At 37.5% G+C, this 19,582-nt stretch overlaps 2 protein-coding genes across 4 annotated transcripts; one reads left to right on the plus strand and one right to left on the minus strand.

The window, feature by feature from the left end:
- Nucleotides 1-8,044: 8,044 nt before the first annotated feature.
- Nucleotides 8,045-15,615, plus strand: LOC116187883 (mechanosensitive ion channel protein 3, chloroplastic-like). 3 transcript variants are annotated; one of them, XM_031516898.1, is made up of 15 exons: nucleotides 8,087-8,200; nucleotides 8,990-9,077; nucleotides 9,175-9,358; nucleotides 9,592-9,651; nucleotides 9,950-10,107; nucleotides 10,281-10,404; nucleotides 10,489-10,586; nucleotides 10,682-10,795; nucleotides 11,293-11,353; nucleotides 11,568-11,717; nucleotides 11,886-11,996; nucleotides 12,092-12,259; nucleotides 12,348-12,461; nucleotides 13,967-14,023; nucleotides 14,576-15,615. In XM_031516898.1, the coding sequence occupies exons 3-15, from the start codon at nucleotides 9,281-9,283 to the stop codon at nucleotides 15,350-15,352; spliced, it is 2,070 nt and encodes a 689-aa protein (XP_031372758.1). In that variant the 5' UTR covers nucleotides 8,087-8,200; nucleotides 8,990-9,077; nucleotides 9,175-9,280; the 3' UTR covers nucleotides 15,353-15,615. The 3 variants fall into 3 exon arrangements, with proteins under 3 accessions (XP_031372742.1, XP_031372751.1, XP_031372758.1); XM_031516882.1 differs by lacking the exon at nucleotides 8,990-9,077 and having other exon boundaries at nucleotides 8,045-8,200; nucleotides 9,141-9,358; XM_031516891.1 differs by lacking the exon at nucleotides 8,990-9,077 and having other exon boundaries at nucleotides 8,049-8,200.
- LOC116187900 (O-fucosyltransferase 31) lies at nucleotides 15,608-19,258 on the minus strand. The gene is made up of 10 exons (XM_031516911.1): nucleotides 18,963-19,258; nucleotides 18,799-18,861; nucleotides 18,592-18,673; nucleotides 18,415-18,482; nucleotides 18,066-18,154; nucleotides 17,760-17,963; nucleotides 16,903-17,173; nucleotides 16,388-16,615; nucleotides 16,077-16,274; nucleotides 15,608-15,968 (listed from the first exon to the last, which is right to left on the minus strand). Exons 1-10 carry the CDS (start codon nucleotides 19,089-19,091, stop codon nucleotides 15,756-15,758), a joined length of 1,545 nt encoding a protein of 514 aa, XP_031372771.1. The 5' UTR covers nucleotides 19,092-19,258; the 3' UTR covers nucleotides 15,608-15,755.
- Nucleotides 19,259-19,582: the final 324 nt, after the last annotated feature.

Genomic DNA, 19,582 nt, shown 5'->3' on the forward strand with positions numbered 1-19,582 from the left:
ATTTTACACCCTTCTTTTGTTACTTTAAGCCTGCGTTTGGTTTTCGAGTTGGATAACTAATCCAACTCAATTTGATTTTACACAATGATCGTAAATGTCGACAAATATATTGATGTATGAGAATATATATGTGTGTGTATATATAGATATGAAAGTATATGGAAAATTTAATTTTAAAAATGGCTATGAAAAAGTACAAGTGAAAAAATATTATTAAATAGAAGTAACTGTTAAAAAAAAGTGTGAGTGAAAAAGTATTATTAAATGAAAAAAATAAATATTAATTATTATATTATTAAATTCCGAGAAGAATATAGTTGATTTGGATATAGTTGGATTGTAATTCAAGGAACAAACAATGCCTAACCAATTTTGATTTGATTGTCAATCCATTTACTTCCCATAATTGATTTTCCTCTGGAGAACATTTTACCAGATAAATGTGTGCTGCTTCAAGTACAATAATATAGTAGGTTAAAATATATATGATATTTCACCCGAAATATATATTTATATAATATAATTAGATATCCAATAACATAAAAGCAACGTATTTTTTTCGTGATTGAATAGATTTTAAATGCTAATCCACGTAAAAAGCCCGAGTGGCTCCTCGAGTCACTTGGGGTTCGCTAACCCCAACTCCCCGTTATGCTCACTAACTCGATCCTGTGGTCCCAAGCCTCAATTGGATGGACCTAGGAGCCTTGGATTCATGGAGAGAGAAAAAATTATTAGGCACGTCCGATTGAGGTCCACGAATCCTAGGGTTGGGTTTATGAGCTCAGGGAACTTAACCCTAGGGTTTATGAGTCCCGGTGGCATGAAAACTGGGGCTCGTTGGGGCTCTCGGAAAATTACTTTTTAAAAAAATAATAATTTCTAGTCAATTTGACTTAAACTGGATTAGTCAAGGTCCGATGGCCTTTTGGATATTATAATACACACTGAAAAAAATAATTATCTTTGAAAAAGATGGAAAAGGGAGAGCAGGAACAAAACAAAGATGGACCCGGAATTCTGAGTAGGAGGGGCGAGACCCTTGAAGGATTGAATAGTTAAATAAATTGGTGAAATTAGGGACCCAAAGTATGAGAAATTTCATGAGAAATTTCTTTGAAATTAAGAGAGTATATATAGACACAGACACACTTTTGTATGAATCGGTATTTTAACGGGGCGATTGGCGACTTGCCTCCTCAGTCCTCCTCTCGATCCATCTCTGGTCGTATGCATATGTCGGAGCGGAAAATGATTGATCAAAATTGATTTCCCCCCGGCACTAAGTTCCCTAATCTCTCTATTCCTCTCTTCACATAAGCAGTCCAATGTATATCTACCATGCCGAAAATCGTAAATCTGTCTTAGGCGAAATTCTACCACTTATATCATCAATGGTTGATGGCGACATGCTACTCGTCAGATTAGCACCTGGGCTGGAATTATCTCAAGTTAATTGAATGGCTAGAAACAGTCTCGTGAATCGTTCATGTCAAGAACAATAGAATTTCTCTTGTTTTTGAAGACATTCTTCTAGCTGAGGCACTTTATCACGGGCCATTTGTTTAAGCCAAATGACCGAATATGAATTATTTCCATAAAAAAAAAGTTTGAGAAAAAATTTCTCCACAAATTATTTACAAAGAAATCAAAAATGAAAATATTTTATTTCAACAACCAAGATGGGTTGCTTCCAACAGTTCGACGATTATTCTCACTAATCAAGGTCTTGGATTCAAGTATTGTGAATGGAGAAACTTCATGCTGGGAAAGATTTACTCCTCACTGTACTGAACTAGCTTGAACTGGATTAATTGTGGCACGTTGAATTTTTTCGGATATCAAGGTACACATCGGAAAAAATATTTTATTTCAGCTACAAGTTGTACAAACTATTAGCACATGCTCTGATCCAGATTTAAGAGATTCCAAATTTAATTGTTGTCATGTGTCATTTTTTGTATCTATTTATTTTTTCCCTCTATTATATTCATTAGCATAATTTTTTTAACCTCGGAATAACAATCTATATAGAATTATAAAAGCCGAAGCAATGCCTCGGATGATGCCACGTAGGACAGAGATAGTCCGTCGTCGAGCGGCTTTTAAAATTCTCACAAATCACAACACGACAAATGTTGTCTCATTATCATGCCACAATACTCATAGAACTGCAAAGATCGTTTTAGTTTTGAAAGTCGAAGACTCAACTATAAATCTATAAATAGTCTTTAAGAGAAAAAAAATCTTATTATTTATGCATACATGCCCTCATCATCTTCATAAAACCAAAACAAAAAGCTCTTATTTTAAAAGTCATAGGAAGCTCCAATTTTTGTTTAATACAAAAATATAATTTTTGCAAGGCACTCTCATCTTCTATGAAAACAATGAAAAAATTTTAATCAAAATATGATTAAAAACATATAAACTCTAATCAAATACTCATAGAAAAAATCGTGCCACAATACTTATAGAATTGCAAAAATCGTTTTAGTTTTGAAAGTCGAAGACTCATCTATAAATCTATAAATAGTCTTTAAGAGAAAAAAATCTTACTATTTGTGCATACACGCCCTCACCATCTTCATAAGATCAAAACAAAAGGCTCTTATCTTAAAAGTCGTAGGAAGCTCCAATTTTTGTTTAGTACAAAAATATAAATTTTGCAAGGCACTATCATCTTGTATGAAAACAATGAAAATTTTTTAATCAAAATATGATAAAGAAGATATAAACTTTAATCAAATACTCATAGAAAAAAAACCGTGCCACAATACTCATAGAACTGCAAAGGTCGTTTTAGTTTTGAAAGTTGAAGGCTCATCTGTAAATATATAAATAGTCTTTAAGAGAAAAAAATCCTACTATTGGTGCATACATGCCCTCACCATCTTCATAAGACCAAAACAAAAACCTCTTATTTTAAAAGTCGTAGGAAGCTCCAATTTTTGTTAAGTACAAAAATTTAAATTTTGCAAGGCACTATCATCTTGTATGAAAACAATTAAAAATTTTTAATCAATTAATCAAATACTCATAGAAAAAAATCGTGCCACAATACTTATAGAACTACAAAGGTCATTTTAGTTTTGAAAGTCGAAGACTCATCTATAAATCTATAAATAGTCTTTAAGAGAAAAAAAAATCTTACTATTTGTGCATACATGCCCTCACCATCTTCATAAGACCAAAACAAAAAGCTCTTATTTTAAAAGTCGTAGGAAGCTCCAATTTTTGTTTGATACAAAAATATAAATTTTGCGAGGCACTATCATCTTATATGAAAACAATGAAAAAATTTTAATCAAAATATGATTAAGAAGATATAAACTTTAATCAAATACTCATAGAAAAAATAGTGCCACAATACTTATAGAATTGCAAAAATCGTTTTAGTTTTGAAAGTCGAAAACTCATCTATAAATCTATAAATAGTCTTTAAGAGAAAAAACTCTTACTATTTGTGCATACACGCCCTCACCATCTTCATAAGATCAAAACAAAAGGCTCTTACCTTAAAAATCGTAGGAAGCTTCAATTTTTGTTTAGTACAAAAATATAAATTTTGCAAGGCACTATCATCTTGTATGAAAACAATGAAATTTTTTTAATCAAAATATGATAAAGAAGATATAAACTTTAATCAAATACTCATAGAAAAAAAAACCGTGCCACAATACTCATAGAACTGTAAAGGTCGTTTTAGTTTTGAAAGTTGAAGGCTCGTCTATAAATATATAAATAGTCTTTAATAGAAAAAAATCCTACTATTGGTGCATACATGCCCTCACCATCTTCATAAGACCAAAACAAAAAGCTCTTATTTTAAAAGTCGTAGGGAGCTCCAATTTTTGTTTAGTACAAAAATTTAAATTTTGCAAGGCACTATCATCTTGTATGAAAACAATTAAAAAAATTTAATAAATTAATCAAATACTCATAGAAAAAAATCGTGCCACAATACTTATAGAACTACAAAGGTTGTTTTAGTTTTGAAAGTCGAAAACTCATCTATAAATCTATAAATACTATAGTCTTTAAGAGAAAATAATCTTACTATTTGTGCATACATGCCCTCACCATCTTCATAAGACCAAAACAAAAACCTCTTATTTTAAAAGTCGTAGGAAGCTCCAATTTTTGTTTAGTACAAAAATTTAAATTTTGCAAGGCACTATCGTCATGTATGAAAACAATGAAATTTTTTTAATCAAAATATGATTAAGAAGATATAAACTTTAATCAAATACTCATAGAAAAAAATCGTGCCACAATACTCATAGAACTGCAAAGGTCGTTTTAGTTTTGAAAATTGAAGGCTCATCTATAAATATATAAATAGTCTTTAAGAGAAAAAAATCCTACTATTTGTGCATACATGCCCTTACCATCTTCATAAGACCAAAACAAAAAGCTCTTATTTTAAAAGTCGTAGGGAGCTCCAATTTTTGTTTAGTACAAAAATTTAAATTTTGCAAGGCACTATCATCTTGTATGAAAACAATTAAAAAAATTTAATCAATTAATCAAATACTCATAGAAAAAAATCGTGCCACAATACTTATAGAACTACAAAGGTCGTTTTAGTTTTGAAAGTTGAAGGCTCATATATAAATGTATAAATAGTCTTTAAGAGAAAAAAAAATCCTACTATTTGTGCATACATGCCCTCACCATCTTCATAAGACCAAAACAAAAGGCTCTTATTTTAAAAGTCGTAGGGAGCTCCAATTTTTGTTTAGTACAAAAATTTAAATTTTGCAAGGCACTATCATCTTGTATGAAAACAATTAAAAAAATTTAATAAATTAATCAAATACTCATAGAAAAAAATCGTGCCACAATACTTATAGAACTACAAAGGTTGTTTTAGTTTTGAAAGTCGAAAACTCATCTATAAATCTATAAATACTATAGTCTTTAAGAGAAAATAATCTTACTATTTGTGCATACATGCCCTCACCATCTTCATAAGACCAAAACAAAAACCTCTTATTTTAAAAGTCGTAGGAAGCTCCAATTTTTGTTTACTACAAAAATATAAATTTTGCAAGGCACTATCATCTTGTATGAAAACAATGAAATTTTTTTAATCAAAATATGATAAAGAAGATATAAACTTTAATCAAATACTCATAGAAAAAAAACCGTGCCACAATACTCATAGAGCTACAAAGGTCGTTTTAGTTTTGAAAGTTGAAGGCTCATCTATAAATCTATAAATAGTCTTTAAGAGAAAAAAAAACCCTACTATTGGTGCATACATGCCCTCACCATCTTCATAAGACCAAAACAAAAAGCTCTTATTTTAAAAGTCGTAGGGAGCTCCAATTTTTGTTTAGTACAAAAATTTAAATTTTGCAAGGCACTATCATCTTGTATGAAAACAATTAAAAGTTTTTAATCAATTAATCAAATACTAATAGAAAAAAAATCGTGCCACAATACTTATAGAACTACAAAGGTCGTTTTAGTTTTGAAAGTTGAAGGCTCATATATAAATGCATAAATAGTCTTTAAGAGAAAAAAAAATCCTACTATTTGTGCATACATGCCCTCACCATCTTCATAAGACCAAAACAAAAGGCTCTTATTTTAAAAGTCGTAGGGAGCTCCAATTTTTGTTTAGTACAAAAATTTAAATTTTGCAAGGCACTATCATCTTGTATGAAAACAATTAAATTTTTTTTATCAATTAATCAAATACTCATAGAAAAAAAATCATGCCACAATACTTATAAAACTACAAAGGTCGTTTTAATTTTAAAAGTCGAAGACTCACCTATAAATCTATAAATAGTCTTTAAGAGAAAATAATCTTACTATTTGTGCATACATGCCCTCGCCATCTTCATAAGACCAAAACAAAAAGTTCTTATTTTAAAAGTCGTAGGGAGCTCCAATTTTTGTTTAGTACAAAAATATAAATTTTGCAAGGCACTATCATCATGTATGAAAACAATGAAATTTTTTTAATCAAAATATGATTTAGAAGATATAAACTCTAATCAAATACTCATAGAAAAAAATCGTGCCACAATACTCATAGAATTGCAAAGGTCGTTTTAATTTTGAAAGTCAAAGACTCATCTATAAATCTATAAATAGTCTTTAAGAGAAAAAAATCCTACTATTTGTGCATACATGCCCTCACCATCTTCATAAGACCTTCATTTTAATAGTCATAGGAAGCTCCAATTCTTGTTTAATACAAAGATATAAATTTTGCAAGGCATTATAATCTTGTCTGAAAACAATTAAAATTTTTTAATGAAAATATGTTCAAGAAGATATAAACTTTAATCAAATTTTATTTAAAAAAAAAATAAAACGATTAATTATTCCAGGGGAGAAACCTCCGCTAAGGTGGCTGCAGAAGATCATCTATTAAGGCAGTTACGGATATTTTGTGCAGCTAAAGTTGTTTCTTGTGCACGATACATTGTGAGATAAGGGAGAAGGAACTATAGGACTCTGAGATGGGCCAGTGTTCACTGTGCATCCCCCGCAAAATTCCAATCGGGGTTATGAATGGAGGTGGGTCCACTCCCCCGATAATAAGACGAGGTGGATTTTAGCACGCCGCACACATGGCCTTATTAATTGGGTCTTCTATCTTCTATCTTCTCCAATTTATACGGACAAAAGATCGGCCACTCATGAAAAAAAGTCTCCCCTTTCAAATCAATCTCTATATTTCCATTGTGATTGCTATGAAAGGTTCCATATTGTTAAAATTTAACAATAGAACTATTTTATTCAAATTATTAGTTAAAATATGAGATTGTTATGTTTGATAAATATATTGAATTGTTAAGAATGTGAATAATGATATAATATATTATTTTTATATAAATTAGATATGAGTCGTACAATTTTAATTTTGTTGTATTGTGAGAATTCCGCATGTTTCAAATATAAAATTTTTACCGACTACAATTGTAAGGTTTTAATTCGAGAATGTAATTCCAATGATTACTTTTACGACCAAACATTTTAAAACACGATGAAAAGTTGATGCTTTTCGTATAAAATTCCAACTTTACATCCAACCAAACACCCCCTAACAGTTTATGAGGCCATCATAATGGATGGATCAATACTTTATGGCAATCCCATGTTGACTCAACTATCATTATGATCTCATGAACAATTCGTATGATAAAAGGTAGAAACTATTTGTTTCAATTCAACTAGATCGAAGTTATACAAAATCAAATGTTGTCAAGTTCACCGTTTGATTATCTTTTATGCACCCTCTGATGTCGTCGACGAGCCTTTAACGGGAATAGGTGTTGCAGGTGATACTTTTATCGTCTCTCTATACTCATCGATTATGTCAGGGTTTTCTAAAAGTTATTTTAAAATTTTTACAATTAAAAATATAATAAAAGTCTCATGATCTTATCAAAAAATATAATAAAAAAATACAGAAATCCTTGTACAACCATTTTTGAAAATCGATGACTATATTTACACTAAAAGAAATTATGTGATATATGGTTTTGAAGAAAATAAGTTTCCAAGTATTACTGGCTCCTTTGTTGTTTATCTTTTTTTGTAGTTCTAATTTATATTCTCATCCCCAAAATTTAGATTCTGATATTTTCTTATCGAGTCAACAATAGTACACGTAACACAATAAAAAGTAAAAATAAGTGCCGAGTATATCGTATAATTCTCGATATCGTATGCTCGACCATGAAGATAGATTAGGACACGCTAATAGAATTTTAAGGCAAATCCCAAAAGAATTTCATGCGAAGCGGAAACTATAGAATTTCATTTCATTGCCAAAAAAAAAAAGAGAAAGAAAAAGAAAAAGAAAAGTAAAAAGGGACCATTTCTTTGTTTTTATTTTTTATTTTTTTTCAAAAGTCTTGGACGACTTTTCCTCTCTTCCCCTTTGTCTATCCGCCACATAAATACTTCACCCTAATTTCATAAATGCCCCTCCCCCTATTTCAATATATTCCTTCCACCGGTAAACATCCATAACTGCGCAATGCCATTGGTCCACGTCAGCATCGGGACACGGCACCGCACCCCGCGCACGTTAGCGCTGTTCGGTTCCTTCCGTCTTTCCCATCGCCTTCCTTGCAAAAATCAGAGCTTCTGTCCTTCCTCTCCTTCCTCCATAGAAGTCCTCGCAGGGGAATGCATTCTCGGAATCCTCTCCCTCCCTTCGCTTCGTCAGGTAACGTGACCTCTCCTTTCCTTCCCCTTCAGCTCTTCCGGCGACCGGTGGAGGTTTTGCCGCTTGGTTCATGATAAAAATCGCTGCTTCTCTTGTCTGATTGTTGTCTCGCTGGCCGTGAGAATTGGAGCTCCAAATGATCGGTCTGTTGTGGTGAATTGAAGCTCTTTTTCCGTTTCACGAGCTTTGTTTTGTTCTAATTGCTTAGTTATGTCCGCGCCTGGAACTTGCTCTGAGGTCGACGGTGGCCAGATGTTGGCAATTTGGGAACCTAGGTTTTTGACTCGTACTATGCTTCATGTTTCTATGAATCTGCGGGGTTTTTACTAATCAATTATCAATATTCCCCAATTTATGCCTTTTGGTTCCGTGGCTTGTCCAATAAATTGGGAGTTGTGGTGGGAAAAAGACACTTTTAGCTTTCCTTAACATCTACATTTCTGGAATTTGAGTGAAATGATAAAACGTTTTGAACTCTTTAGAGTGCATCTGAAGACACCTATGCTGCAAACCAGGCGTTGAATGTTTTGGTTGGAAGCATGGACTGGTCTTGTTAAATTTCCTTTCATATTATCACAGTACTGTCGATAATTACATAATCACGAACTTATATAAAACCAGAAATTACAACTCATGCTTATAATTCTTCTTCTTTTTTTAAAAAAATTTTTGGGGACAAAATTGCATCCTTTGAGACAATGAGCTGTGCAGTTATAGCTAGTGTCGGTCAGATGGCCTTAGCAAGTGCTTGAATCAGAGACTGTAACTTCAGCTCCAAATTTATGCCAGGTCATTTCGAGCACTAGGACCGTATCTGCTTTGTCATAGTTATGAACAGTTAAGAGACGGAAAGAATTCGTTGCTGAAGTTCCTGAAAGTATGACTAAGTATTATTGGTTTCTTTTCCTGTCTATATATTGATTCTTTGAAATTCTTGCAGGTGCTTAAATTTTTTCTTTTTCTTGGTAATCCAGCTTGACGGGTATTTTTCTCCGAGGACATGCACTTTGAGTTATAAAAGAAAAGGGTACAACTGTATCGGCAACTGCCATCCCTGTGGCTCCTTCTCCATTAACCACAATGGCCCATGCTAGTTGCCTGCGGCTGTCCCCTGAACGGGGAATCTGCTTTGAACCAAGATGCATTTACCAAAGCAATGTGAGTGACCACCGGCTACAACATCCTAATATCTCTCCCCTCTCCCTTCCATATCCTCGTGTTCAGTGTGAAAGTTTGCACGTCTCTATGTTCCCTGTGCATGTATGCGGGGGATGGACAAGTGGCTCCATAAGTTGGCATATGCAAGTGTGTTTGGCATATAGAAGTCTGTTTATTTGCATCTATGCAATTTCTTGGCTAAATCTTTCTTTCTGTGCTTTAATGTTGTGCAGAGCATTGCCCGGAACAGTCAAATACGTTTAGTGCGGATCAATCTTCCATCACATGATTTGGTATGACTATGAAATACTAATATCTCTCGTCTAGATGGCATACATTTCTTGTAATCTACATTCTCCATGTGTTTTAGGCTTCTTTTTCTATAAGAATGTGTTCTTAATTTTTTTGGCACTTGATTCTTTTGGATAAACACGTGACCCACTAGATGCATGTGCACACATATTTGCATAAATAGGAGTTTGTGGATCAGGCTTAGATGATTATGATGCCCAAATGCAATTTCAGTTTTTTAAAGCTTTGTATATTCACCGTCAGTAGAATCTTGAACTCTGGTGTATGTGGCATCTACAGCGACGCGATGCTTGGAATCTTCGTCTTTTGAGTACTGGACGTGGACCAATATGCCCCACGTCTTCTAGACGGAATATTTTTGTCTGCCGATCTTTTCTGCCACCAGGTGGTGGAAAGGAGGTCCCTGTTTTAAAGGCTGCCAGCTTTGCCCTGAAAAGGCAAGTATTCGTCTTTACATCTGTCATCTGCATTCTGCACTTCATTTTAATGTTGAGAAAGTCTTTTTGTTTGATCAGGTTTTACACTGATACTTAGGACTCTTTATGCTACACCTCAATGAGCTATTGGTAATAATGAGTGCACTGTATATTATCACCATATCTGTATGCAGGTCATATGATGCTTTGTCTGGAAGCCCTCTAGCACTGAAGTTGCTCCCTGCAGCTGGTGTTGTTGCATTTGCTGCATGGGGCCTTGCTCCTCTGATCCGTCTTGTTAGAGTGATCTTCCTTAATGTAAACACTTATTCTGACATCTTCTTTAAATAGTGATTTAATCTTTTTCAGCATCTAATTTCTCCTTTGGTGATTGTTTTGTAGAGGCCTGACAGTAGTTGGAAGAAGAGTAGTACACACTATATTATGACCTCATATATACAGCCTTTGCTCATATGGACTGGTGTAACACTCATTTGCAGGTGCAAATCTGCTAGAGAGTACTTTTATTATTTCAATGTTGACCTGTATATCAATGATTATCTGTTTATACTAACTGCAACTTACTCTACCTCAGAGCGTTGGATCCAGTAGTACTACCAACTGAAGCAAGTCAAGCTGTTAAGCAACGTCTTCTTAATTTTGCACGATCTTTATCTACTGTGCTGGCATTTGCATATTGCTTATCAAGGTGGGCATGCTTTACAGTAGAGCCCTTGGTGAATGGATTTAACTTTACCTTCAAGCCATCACTGATAATATTTCCCCAATTAGAGAAGAGGGATAGTCTTGCCTACACTTGTTTTTTGCAGAAGCATTAATCGAGAAATTATCTGTTTGCTTAACTGATAAGATAAAGATAATAGTTACTTACCGAAAAAAAAAGATAAAGATAATAGCGGTTACCGTGTCTAAACCATGTGAAGTTCCCAGGATCTATGACTGCCAATTATGCATGACACTAGCCCTATCTAAAAAAATTACTTCTTTTCAATTTTCTTTTCTCATCTGACTATCTAGAGACTACTAGACAGTTTTTTCTTTTCCCATTGGAACCGCTGAAGGCTTTATGATATAATTTGTATTGATTTGAATTGAGAATTAGCACGGATACTTCTAGTTACCTCCTCTTTGTAAGTTTGGCATCCTGTTGGGGATGTGAATTGATGAGGCTTTTATTTTTCTCAGCCTGATTCAACAAGCACAGAAATTCTTTGTGGAGGCAAATGAAGCAAGTGACACCAGAAATGTAAGATTATGTTGCTTATATTAACTGAGGCTTATTAATATCCTTCCCTACTTCAGCAGCTGGTAACTGCCTCATGGGTCAGAGCTCAATATGTAGGCAATGGGGAGACTAGTACTTAGCACAGTTCAAGTTGCCATTTAATTTATTGGGAGTGGAAGGTACCTAAAGATTTCAATCAGCAGGCATTTCTAAAGAGAGATTTTGTTCTGTGCAGATGGGATTCAGTTTTGCTGGAAAAGCTATTTATTCAGCAGTTTGGGTTGCTGCTGTCTCATTATTCATGGAATTGTTGGGTTTCTCAACACAGAAGTGGCTGACTGCTGGAGGTCTTGGTACCGTATTGCTCACTCTTGCTGGCCGTGAGGTGCATTTCCCGTTCAATTTTAATTTATTATTGAGAATTGCTCTTGTTGGTGTCTTCATTTAGCTGCCTCCAACATTCATTAATTTCCATCGTACATTAGTTCTTCCTGGTAGTTCCTGACTTGCTGGATTTTCTTAAAAATTGATTTGTATTCGCTTATTGATTCAGATATTCACGAACTTCCTATCAAGTATTATGATTCATGCAACAAGACCATTTGTTGTGAATGAGTGGATCCAGACAAAAATAGAAGGCTATGAAGTCTCTGGCACTGTTGAGGTTTGAGTCCAAGTTCCTGCAAACCTATGCTGCTATTGTACTGCTTACAGAGAACAACTGACTATCAGTAACTGACTAACAATGAATCACTCCAGCATGTGGGTTGGTGGTCTCCAACTATAATCAGAGGCGACGATCGTGAAGCAGTGCACATCCCAAACCACAAGTTCACCGTAAGTGTGGTGAGAAATCTCAGCCAGAAGACCCACTGGCGTATCAAGAACTACCTTGCTGTCAGTCATCTGGATGTCAATAAGATTAATGTAAGAGGGTCATGCTCCTGTTGCTTCCTTGATCTAGTTTTCTAGCTTGTTCTTTCTCCTGATATTGTCATATTATTTTCTGTTCCAGAGTATTGTAGCTGATATGCGCAAGGTCTTGGCCAAGAATCCTCAGGTGGAGCAGCAACGGTTACATAGACGAGTATTTTTGGAGACTATCGATCCAGAAAATCAGGCTCTCATGGTAAATATACCGTTGCTAAATTTCATTTGCCACTTAACCTGAAGCATAATCTTTACGAATCAACTGTAAGAAAAAAAGGGAAAAGATTCTCTTTTTTGATCCTGTTCAGCCCTAGATTATTTGCTATGTTTTCTCCAGCCTTAACTTACATGTTACAATTTTCCGATAGAGCATGTTGGAGACCCTCAATTACTTGTCTCTATATGATAATTTGTTAATACTAAAGCTTGTTTGACTGTCGGGATATGGATTGGGATTAGGATTTCAAAATCCTTATCCTGCATTTGGTGTGGATATGATAGGGATAAGGTGGTATATAATCATTAAGAGACTAATCCCATGTAGGGGGTGGGATAAGGGGGGACTGGGATTAATATTTATATCAAAAGACAAAAATGCCCCCGTCCTAACATCAAATTTCTCAAAATTGCTACAACAGTTTTCTTTTTTTATTTTTGAAGGGTTTGAGGCCAAAACATTGGGAAGGGTGGCAGTGGTCAAACTCTGGCCACCACCACCCTGGCAAGGTTGCCGGCATACCCAGGAGTTGCCGATGACCTCGCCTGGGGCGGTGGTGGCTCGATTCCGACCACCACAGCCTTGATTGAGAGCGACAGTGACGTCTGTGATTAGTCGGGGCTGTGGTGGCCGTAATCGGGTCACCGCAACCCCGATCCACCTAAGAAAGGATCTAGGGCTGTGGCAGCTCAACACCGGCCACCACTGCCCTAGGCGATGTCGCTGGCGACTGTGCCGGAGTTTGGCCATTGCCGCCCCTCTTCCTTCTTCTACCTTTTTTTAATTTTTTTTGTTACAATTTTAATTTTTATATTTTAATATTTCAGATACTTATTTTAAGGGATATGTTAAGTCTTTTTTTGATAGGTAAGGGATATGTTAGTCATTTAACTAGAATATCCTAATCCTAAACCTAAACAATTTGATTAGAATATTGTAATCTCATGGGATTTTAAATCCTAGCTCATCCCATCCCTAACCCTATCGCTAACCCGACCGTCAAACGTAGGCAAATAGTACGTAAGGAAGACATCCATTATTTTGGAGGCGGTGAGGAAATAAACTTAGAACCATACTTTTACGATATGATATTGTATGGTGCAAATGATTAATTTGTATGGCATTGGTTTATGTACTCTCTTGGATCACCTACTATTGTCCTAAACTCCTGTTAGACTTTTTTTTGTTAATGTTCGTAAAGTTGGTCTTCTCCTGATCTTAACACGTAAAGAAAAGTGTTTCGGAAATAAAAATAAGTCTTATTCTGCTGCAACATGGTCACTAAATGCCTATCGTGATGTTGCAAATTTACGAATTGTTGGTTCTTCACAATCTAGAGCCTTGTCTTTTGATTCTGCAATTTCCATCTTATCTCTTTTATGGGGAGAAGTAAAAGAACAGCTTTAATGGTCTCGCTTCTCTGTTAAAATCGGTTGCTGTATTTCTCTAACTTAGATGACCATCTCATTCATCTGGCCACTCTGCAGGTTTTGGTCTCCTGCTTTGTGAAAACATCTCACTTTGAAGAGTACCTTTGCGTCAAGGTAAGAGCAAGTTATCTACTCAAGTGTTTGCTCACAGATGTATCACTGCTGCATGGCTATGTACTCAATAGCATCTTTACGGCAATGCCGGGATTAGGATTTGGTAAGAAGTCTGATTTTCTAGCTCTCCAGTACAAGCTCTGTAGGATCTTCCTTGGAGATGCTGAGATCAAATCTAGTTTTAACATACTTATAATTCATCAAGCACCTTCCATGCAAAGGACTTTACCCTCCTTGTGGCAGTCTATTAGAGTAGTTTGGCAGTGCATTTCTCAAGACGTCAAATCCATCTTGATTCCCATTTCATTGTTACAGATTCTGAAAACATAGCAGAGGAGACCATCTTCACACTTTGATCCCGGTTTCTGCTTAAGGCAGCCTCCTTTAGTTATGCTTAGTAGTTTAGCTGTTCATAAGATTGAGGTTCTCACACTTAATGATGTCTTCGCAAGAACATGGTCTAGCATCTCACTATATGCAAGTACCCGTAATGTTCTCGCTTTCTTATTCTTCATATTAGAGGGTTTGAATTGTTTATTGTTCATGAAACAGGAAGCAATACTGCTGGATCTTCTCAGAGTTATAAGCCACCACCGGGCCCGACTTGCCACTCCCATTCGCACGGTTCAGAAAATATACAGCGATGCTGACCTGGAGAATGTGCCATTTGCTGATGGCGTCTTCTCCCGTTCTAGACCACCAGCAAATCGTCCCTTCCTTCTGATCGAGCCACCAGCCTACAAAGTCAACAGTGATGATAAAGCTAAACCTTCAACCCGTACTGGTAATGTTCGTGCAAATGAAGAGAGAGACGGCAAGGTTGAAGCTAACTCCACAGCTGAGTCCAAGGTGAGCGCGAGTCCCACATCAGCCCCCGACTTGAAGAAGGATGAAAAAGTTGCTTCACCATCAGGTTCTGGCACCCCTGGAGTCAAGGCTACGGCAACATCAGCTTCGGATCAGAAGGGCCAGAATGTGGGATCCCCAACTTCTGTCCAAGCAAAGTCCGAGCCACAACAGCAGGCAAAGGATAGTAAGAAGGCGGATGAGCCTGCAGCATTAGCAACTTCCTCAGAATTAGGTGGGGGAAAAGCCGAAAACCATTCTCCTCATCCTAAGCCTGAGACAAAACAGAGGCCTCCTATGGAAGAGAACATTGTTCTGGGTGTTGCTCTGGAGGGCTCGAAGCGAACACTCCCGATCGAGGAAGAAACAGTTCCTCCTGCTGCTCCTGTGGAGCCCAAGGAGTTGACTGCCCAGAGGAGTGGAAGTGGGCCGGCTCCCAGTGGTAAGGTCAAGAAAGATGGTCAAGTTTCACCAGCAAGTTAAAAGCGCATCTCTCTCTTCTAGTGTTTCCTTGGATATCCCAGGGATTATTCCTTGAGTTTCGATAGCATGCGGCTGCATTTTTTAAAAGCTGCAAGGTGCTGTGCCCTCTCTACAAACGTTACACTGCTCCTAGTTTGTGTAAATAATCATTTACTTGATTGTAATCGAGGGCCTGATGTCGGTATTTCCACTTCCTAATATTGAAGGAAAAAATGTACCAAGTCATTGAATGCATTCGACATGTCACGCCGTGTATTTCATAATCAAAGGTCCATGGAATTACTTTCCTTTTCGGTTTTGATAGACTTTGTTAAGATTAGGATACTGTCACTCACTGAAAAGATTTTCTAAAGAATCGGAAGAACAAATCAAGAGAGAATCTGATTAAAAATGTTTAAGGAACTTATGAGCTCCGGCACATGCAGTCAGGTGCTGGGTATGTATAAATGGATTGCGTCTCCTTTCGCAATCTGATGGTGCCCTGTCTATTCCAGTGCCCGGCCCGAATAGCTTCCTCAAACTCCGACCACTCGATGCTCTTGTTCAGGAACAGCTTCCCCAGCAGCCCCATGCTCGGTCTTATCGTCTTCAAGTTGTAAAATGCTCGATGCCCCACCTGAAATTATTGCATCAAACCAAAAAAATTAACAGAACTTGCTAGATGGTACATGGTTACTGCAAAAATAGCCAATAGATGGAAATAAAATGTGGGATGGCTTCTTACCAGTGCATTGTGCATATTTCCAGGGGATGCGGAAATGAAGATGTCGCTCTGCATGCTTACGTAATAGTCGACTGCTGATGATAGAGAAGCCTTCCCTTCGATCTTTGCCCGCTCCTCTGGAGATGTGAGGCTCTTCTTGTCTTCCATGAGAGGGAACAATTTACGCAGAGTTGAGATCCTTGCTTCTCCACCGTACACCTGATACCAGTCCACCATTATTTTCAGTTTTCTGAGGGGAAAATTAATACATACTCACAACAACCATGCTGTTTTGAACCAATAAAGGCAATGAAATACACAAAGATGAAAACCTTATGCGAAGCGAGGTAGAGGCGAGTTGTATTGCTGAAGCCCAAAGCCGCAAGCAACAAGCCTATCTCTTCAGGTGTAAGGGGACAGCGCCCTTGATATCTCAGCTCCTCATCAGTGAATTGGGAGTTCATTACTCTTCCCTGCCAAAGGACCTGACGGTATTTTGCAAGTGCCATTTTTTGAGCCTTTCCTCCACCAAAATCACAGGCAGAATGTGCAGCCATATCCTGTAGGAAGAAGATTTAAAGTTAGTCAGCATCAGAGCCCACTGAGCAGATAAAAGAGAAACAGTGCACTCATGAAGAGCAACTTGGGAACGCATTTTGGACATTAATGCACTTTTAAGGCCCATACTGAAACGGGAATTGTAGGTCCTTGTGAGTTCAGACAAGACGGGAATGGGGGATTCTTCATATAGCTTGCACTCAATTGCAAATGAGGATGATATCTATAGCAGATGATAGTAGTACGATATGACTTCCTACAAGATATTGACTGCCAACGAGGATAATACCTTGTCAAAACGTAAATGCAGGACAACAAACTTGCTCCCTAGCCGATTTCTAATAGCCTCTTGTCCCTCCTTCAGATGCGTGGTCCCTGTTTCTTGGCTTTGGCTTGGTGGATAGCGGAGGCGATTCACAAGGGTCCCAGCCAACTGCCTGATATGGGGGACAAATGCCAATGCTTCAAAGTTGACTTTACAGCGCAGGCGCTGGAGGTTTATGGGCAGCTTGTTAAAGGCCAAACGGTGTGAGAAAGGAGAAATAGCTGCAACACCATAGCTGCATCCATGAAAGGAATTGAAGTCTCAAAACTCCCTAATGGAATTGATTGATCACAAGGAAGAAAACTATATGGATATGGAGAGCTCTACTTGAATGCCAAGGCAAAACTTCTAAGTTTCTAACAACCGGAGTGCAATATGATAACAGTTTCAGCATCTACAAGCTGCTATGACAGTGAAAACGACTGGTGGATGAAAGCATGTAGTTTTTGTGGCTGACAGACGAGCAAGATCACTTCAGGCATCAGTTCGTTCTTTTTTGAGTTTTCTCTCAGTGAAGACGACGAGAGTTGAGCATAAAGTTCATGGCATTGATGATATTAAAAAGTTTAGAGTCTTAGGTTGTCCAAAGATGCATGGAATGGTTATTTTAGACAAATAATTTCATTCATTTCCCAAACCCATCCAGACATTGCAGGATCACACCACCTCTTTGGTTTCTGTTGCCGTAATAGTCCTGCAATCCTTTCATTTCATCTCTTAAGCTCCTCGCAGGCATTTCTTTATTCCCTTTACCAGTTATGTTTTTCACATGGGACTACTTAAGGGAGCTGATGAGTAGCCCACATCCATTATTAACCAACCTTTGCAATACAGGCAAGACATTTTCCAGGTACCATTCAGCTGAAGCCTGAACCGGCGCTGTCTTGATCCTTGTCTCCCGAATTCCTGTAGCATAGTACTCCCTCGTGCTCCAAGAGAGCTCACTGGGCAGCTCCCTCACTATAGAGACCTCATCTTTTAGGACTTGGATGAAGTGATCCACATCAAATATATCAGCAAATGAACTGCAGGAGGAAATTGAATACTGCCATCAATGACAAGTTTCCAAGGTAGATACAATCCATGGATTCATCAGTACAAAATTGTACATTACAGGAACACATTACCTCGAGTCTTGCCAGACAGGGTTGACTTCAAGGTGCGGGATCACTAGGGTCGAATTTAGTATTTTAGCAACAGCAACTGCATCGCATATCTACCAAGAAATAAAGCCAGTATCAATATCATAGACCGCGGCCGCATCCTAGCCTCAACTCCAAACAGAAAGAAGACAAACAATCAGACATAATTCTCGGCTGGCAAAAGAAGGCTCCACTAGTTTGTTGAAAAATGAACTCAATGCACCATGATGGGCAGTCTTTGAACATTTGGAGCCGGTTTATTGAGGAAAAAACAGTTCTTTTTTGGGGGAACAAAGGAGAACATGTTCAACCAAGCTTTCCATTTTACACTTACCCCCATCCTCTGCTGGTTCAAACCTCCATCGAGAAAGACCTGAATGTAACCCTGACTCTTGGGCAATGCTGCAAGAGGATAAGAGACTCCCAATTATCAAATTGCAAGACTGGGTCACTGGATGAATTGGAAGAACAGGAAAGAAACCAAAACTCAAAAGTCAAAAACAGGACTCACGGGTTGATGGCTGCAAGTCGGGGCAAGGCTCCCACCCTTGGGATGGCAAGGGAGACCAGAGATCGAGCTGATGCCTGAAGGGCTAAGAATCCACAGAAACAACGAGAAAATCATTCCACCCAGAAAAGAAGATCCAGAAATTTCAGCATTTGTGCAGCGGAAAAGACGGAAAGAAATGAAGAGAAGGGGAGATGGGGACCTACTCACAATTTGGCGCAGCAGAGCGGCCTCTAGCAGGGACGAGTGCATAGGCTTCGGGGCGTTCCATTCCTGCAGATTCCAACAAACAATGAAGCGTCGGGCGATCGAGGTTCCCGGGTGAAGCCCTTCATCGCATTAAAGGAATGGAGGAGGTGGAAGAGGGTACGTACGGAGAACATGGAAGGGAAGGAGCGGCTCAATGGGGAGAAGAGATTGGGGAAGAAGAACGGCAGCAGGGTGGCGAGAAGGCCAACGAGAGCCGTCCTCTGGGACTGCGACTGGTGATTGAGCATCATCATCGTCCTCCAGATGAATGGAAGAAGTGAGGAAGAAGACGAAGCAACTGAGAAGGAAGAAGCCTTAAGCTTGCTTGCTTTCGTATGGCAATGGCGACGGGGAGATGAGATGACAGTGGAAAGCTTCGAGTCTGCAGTTTCTGTTACTTAATGGAGGTGAAGCCTCTCCTCATTTCATTCGGGTCGAATGATAATAAAACCGTATTGATAATTAATTAATTAATTAATTAATTAATAAATATTAATCTCTTAATAAAAAAATATTAACCACTAATATAGTAATTATCTTCTTCTTGTGAACGTGAATTACACTCGTTCCACAAACGTTGGTTTGATATTTGCTCGACCCAGGATGTGCTTGAGAAGCTCGAGTCCGGCTCGTTAATGCTCGTTTTCTTCTTATTCTTAGGCGCCCGAAACACTAATGTCAGATCAGATGAGATACTCGAGCCGGGGTACTCCTGAATTCAAGCTTGGCTTCCTTAAATAGGAAA

The sequence above is a fragment of the Punica granatum genome, chromosome 1, assembly GCF_007655135.1.
Source record: "Punica granatum isolate Tunisia-2019 chromosome 1, ASM765513v2, whole genome shotgun sequence".
In the NCBI taxonomy this organism is placed as follows: domain Eukaryota; kingdom Viridiplantae; phylum Streptophyta; class Magnoliopsida; order Myrtales; family Lythraceae; genus Punica; species Punica granatum.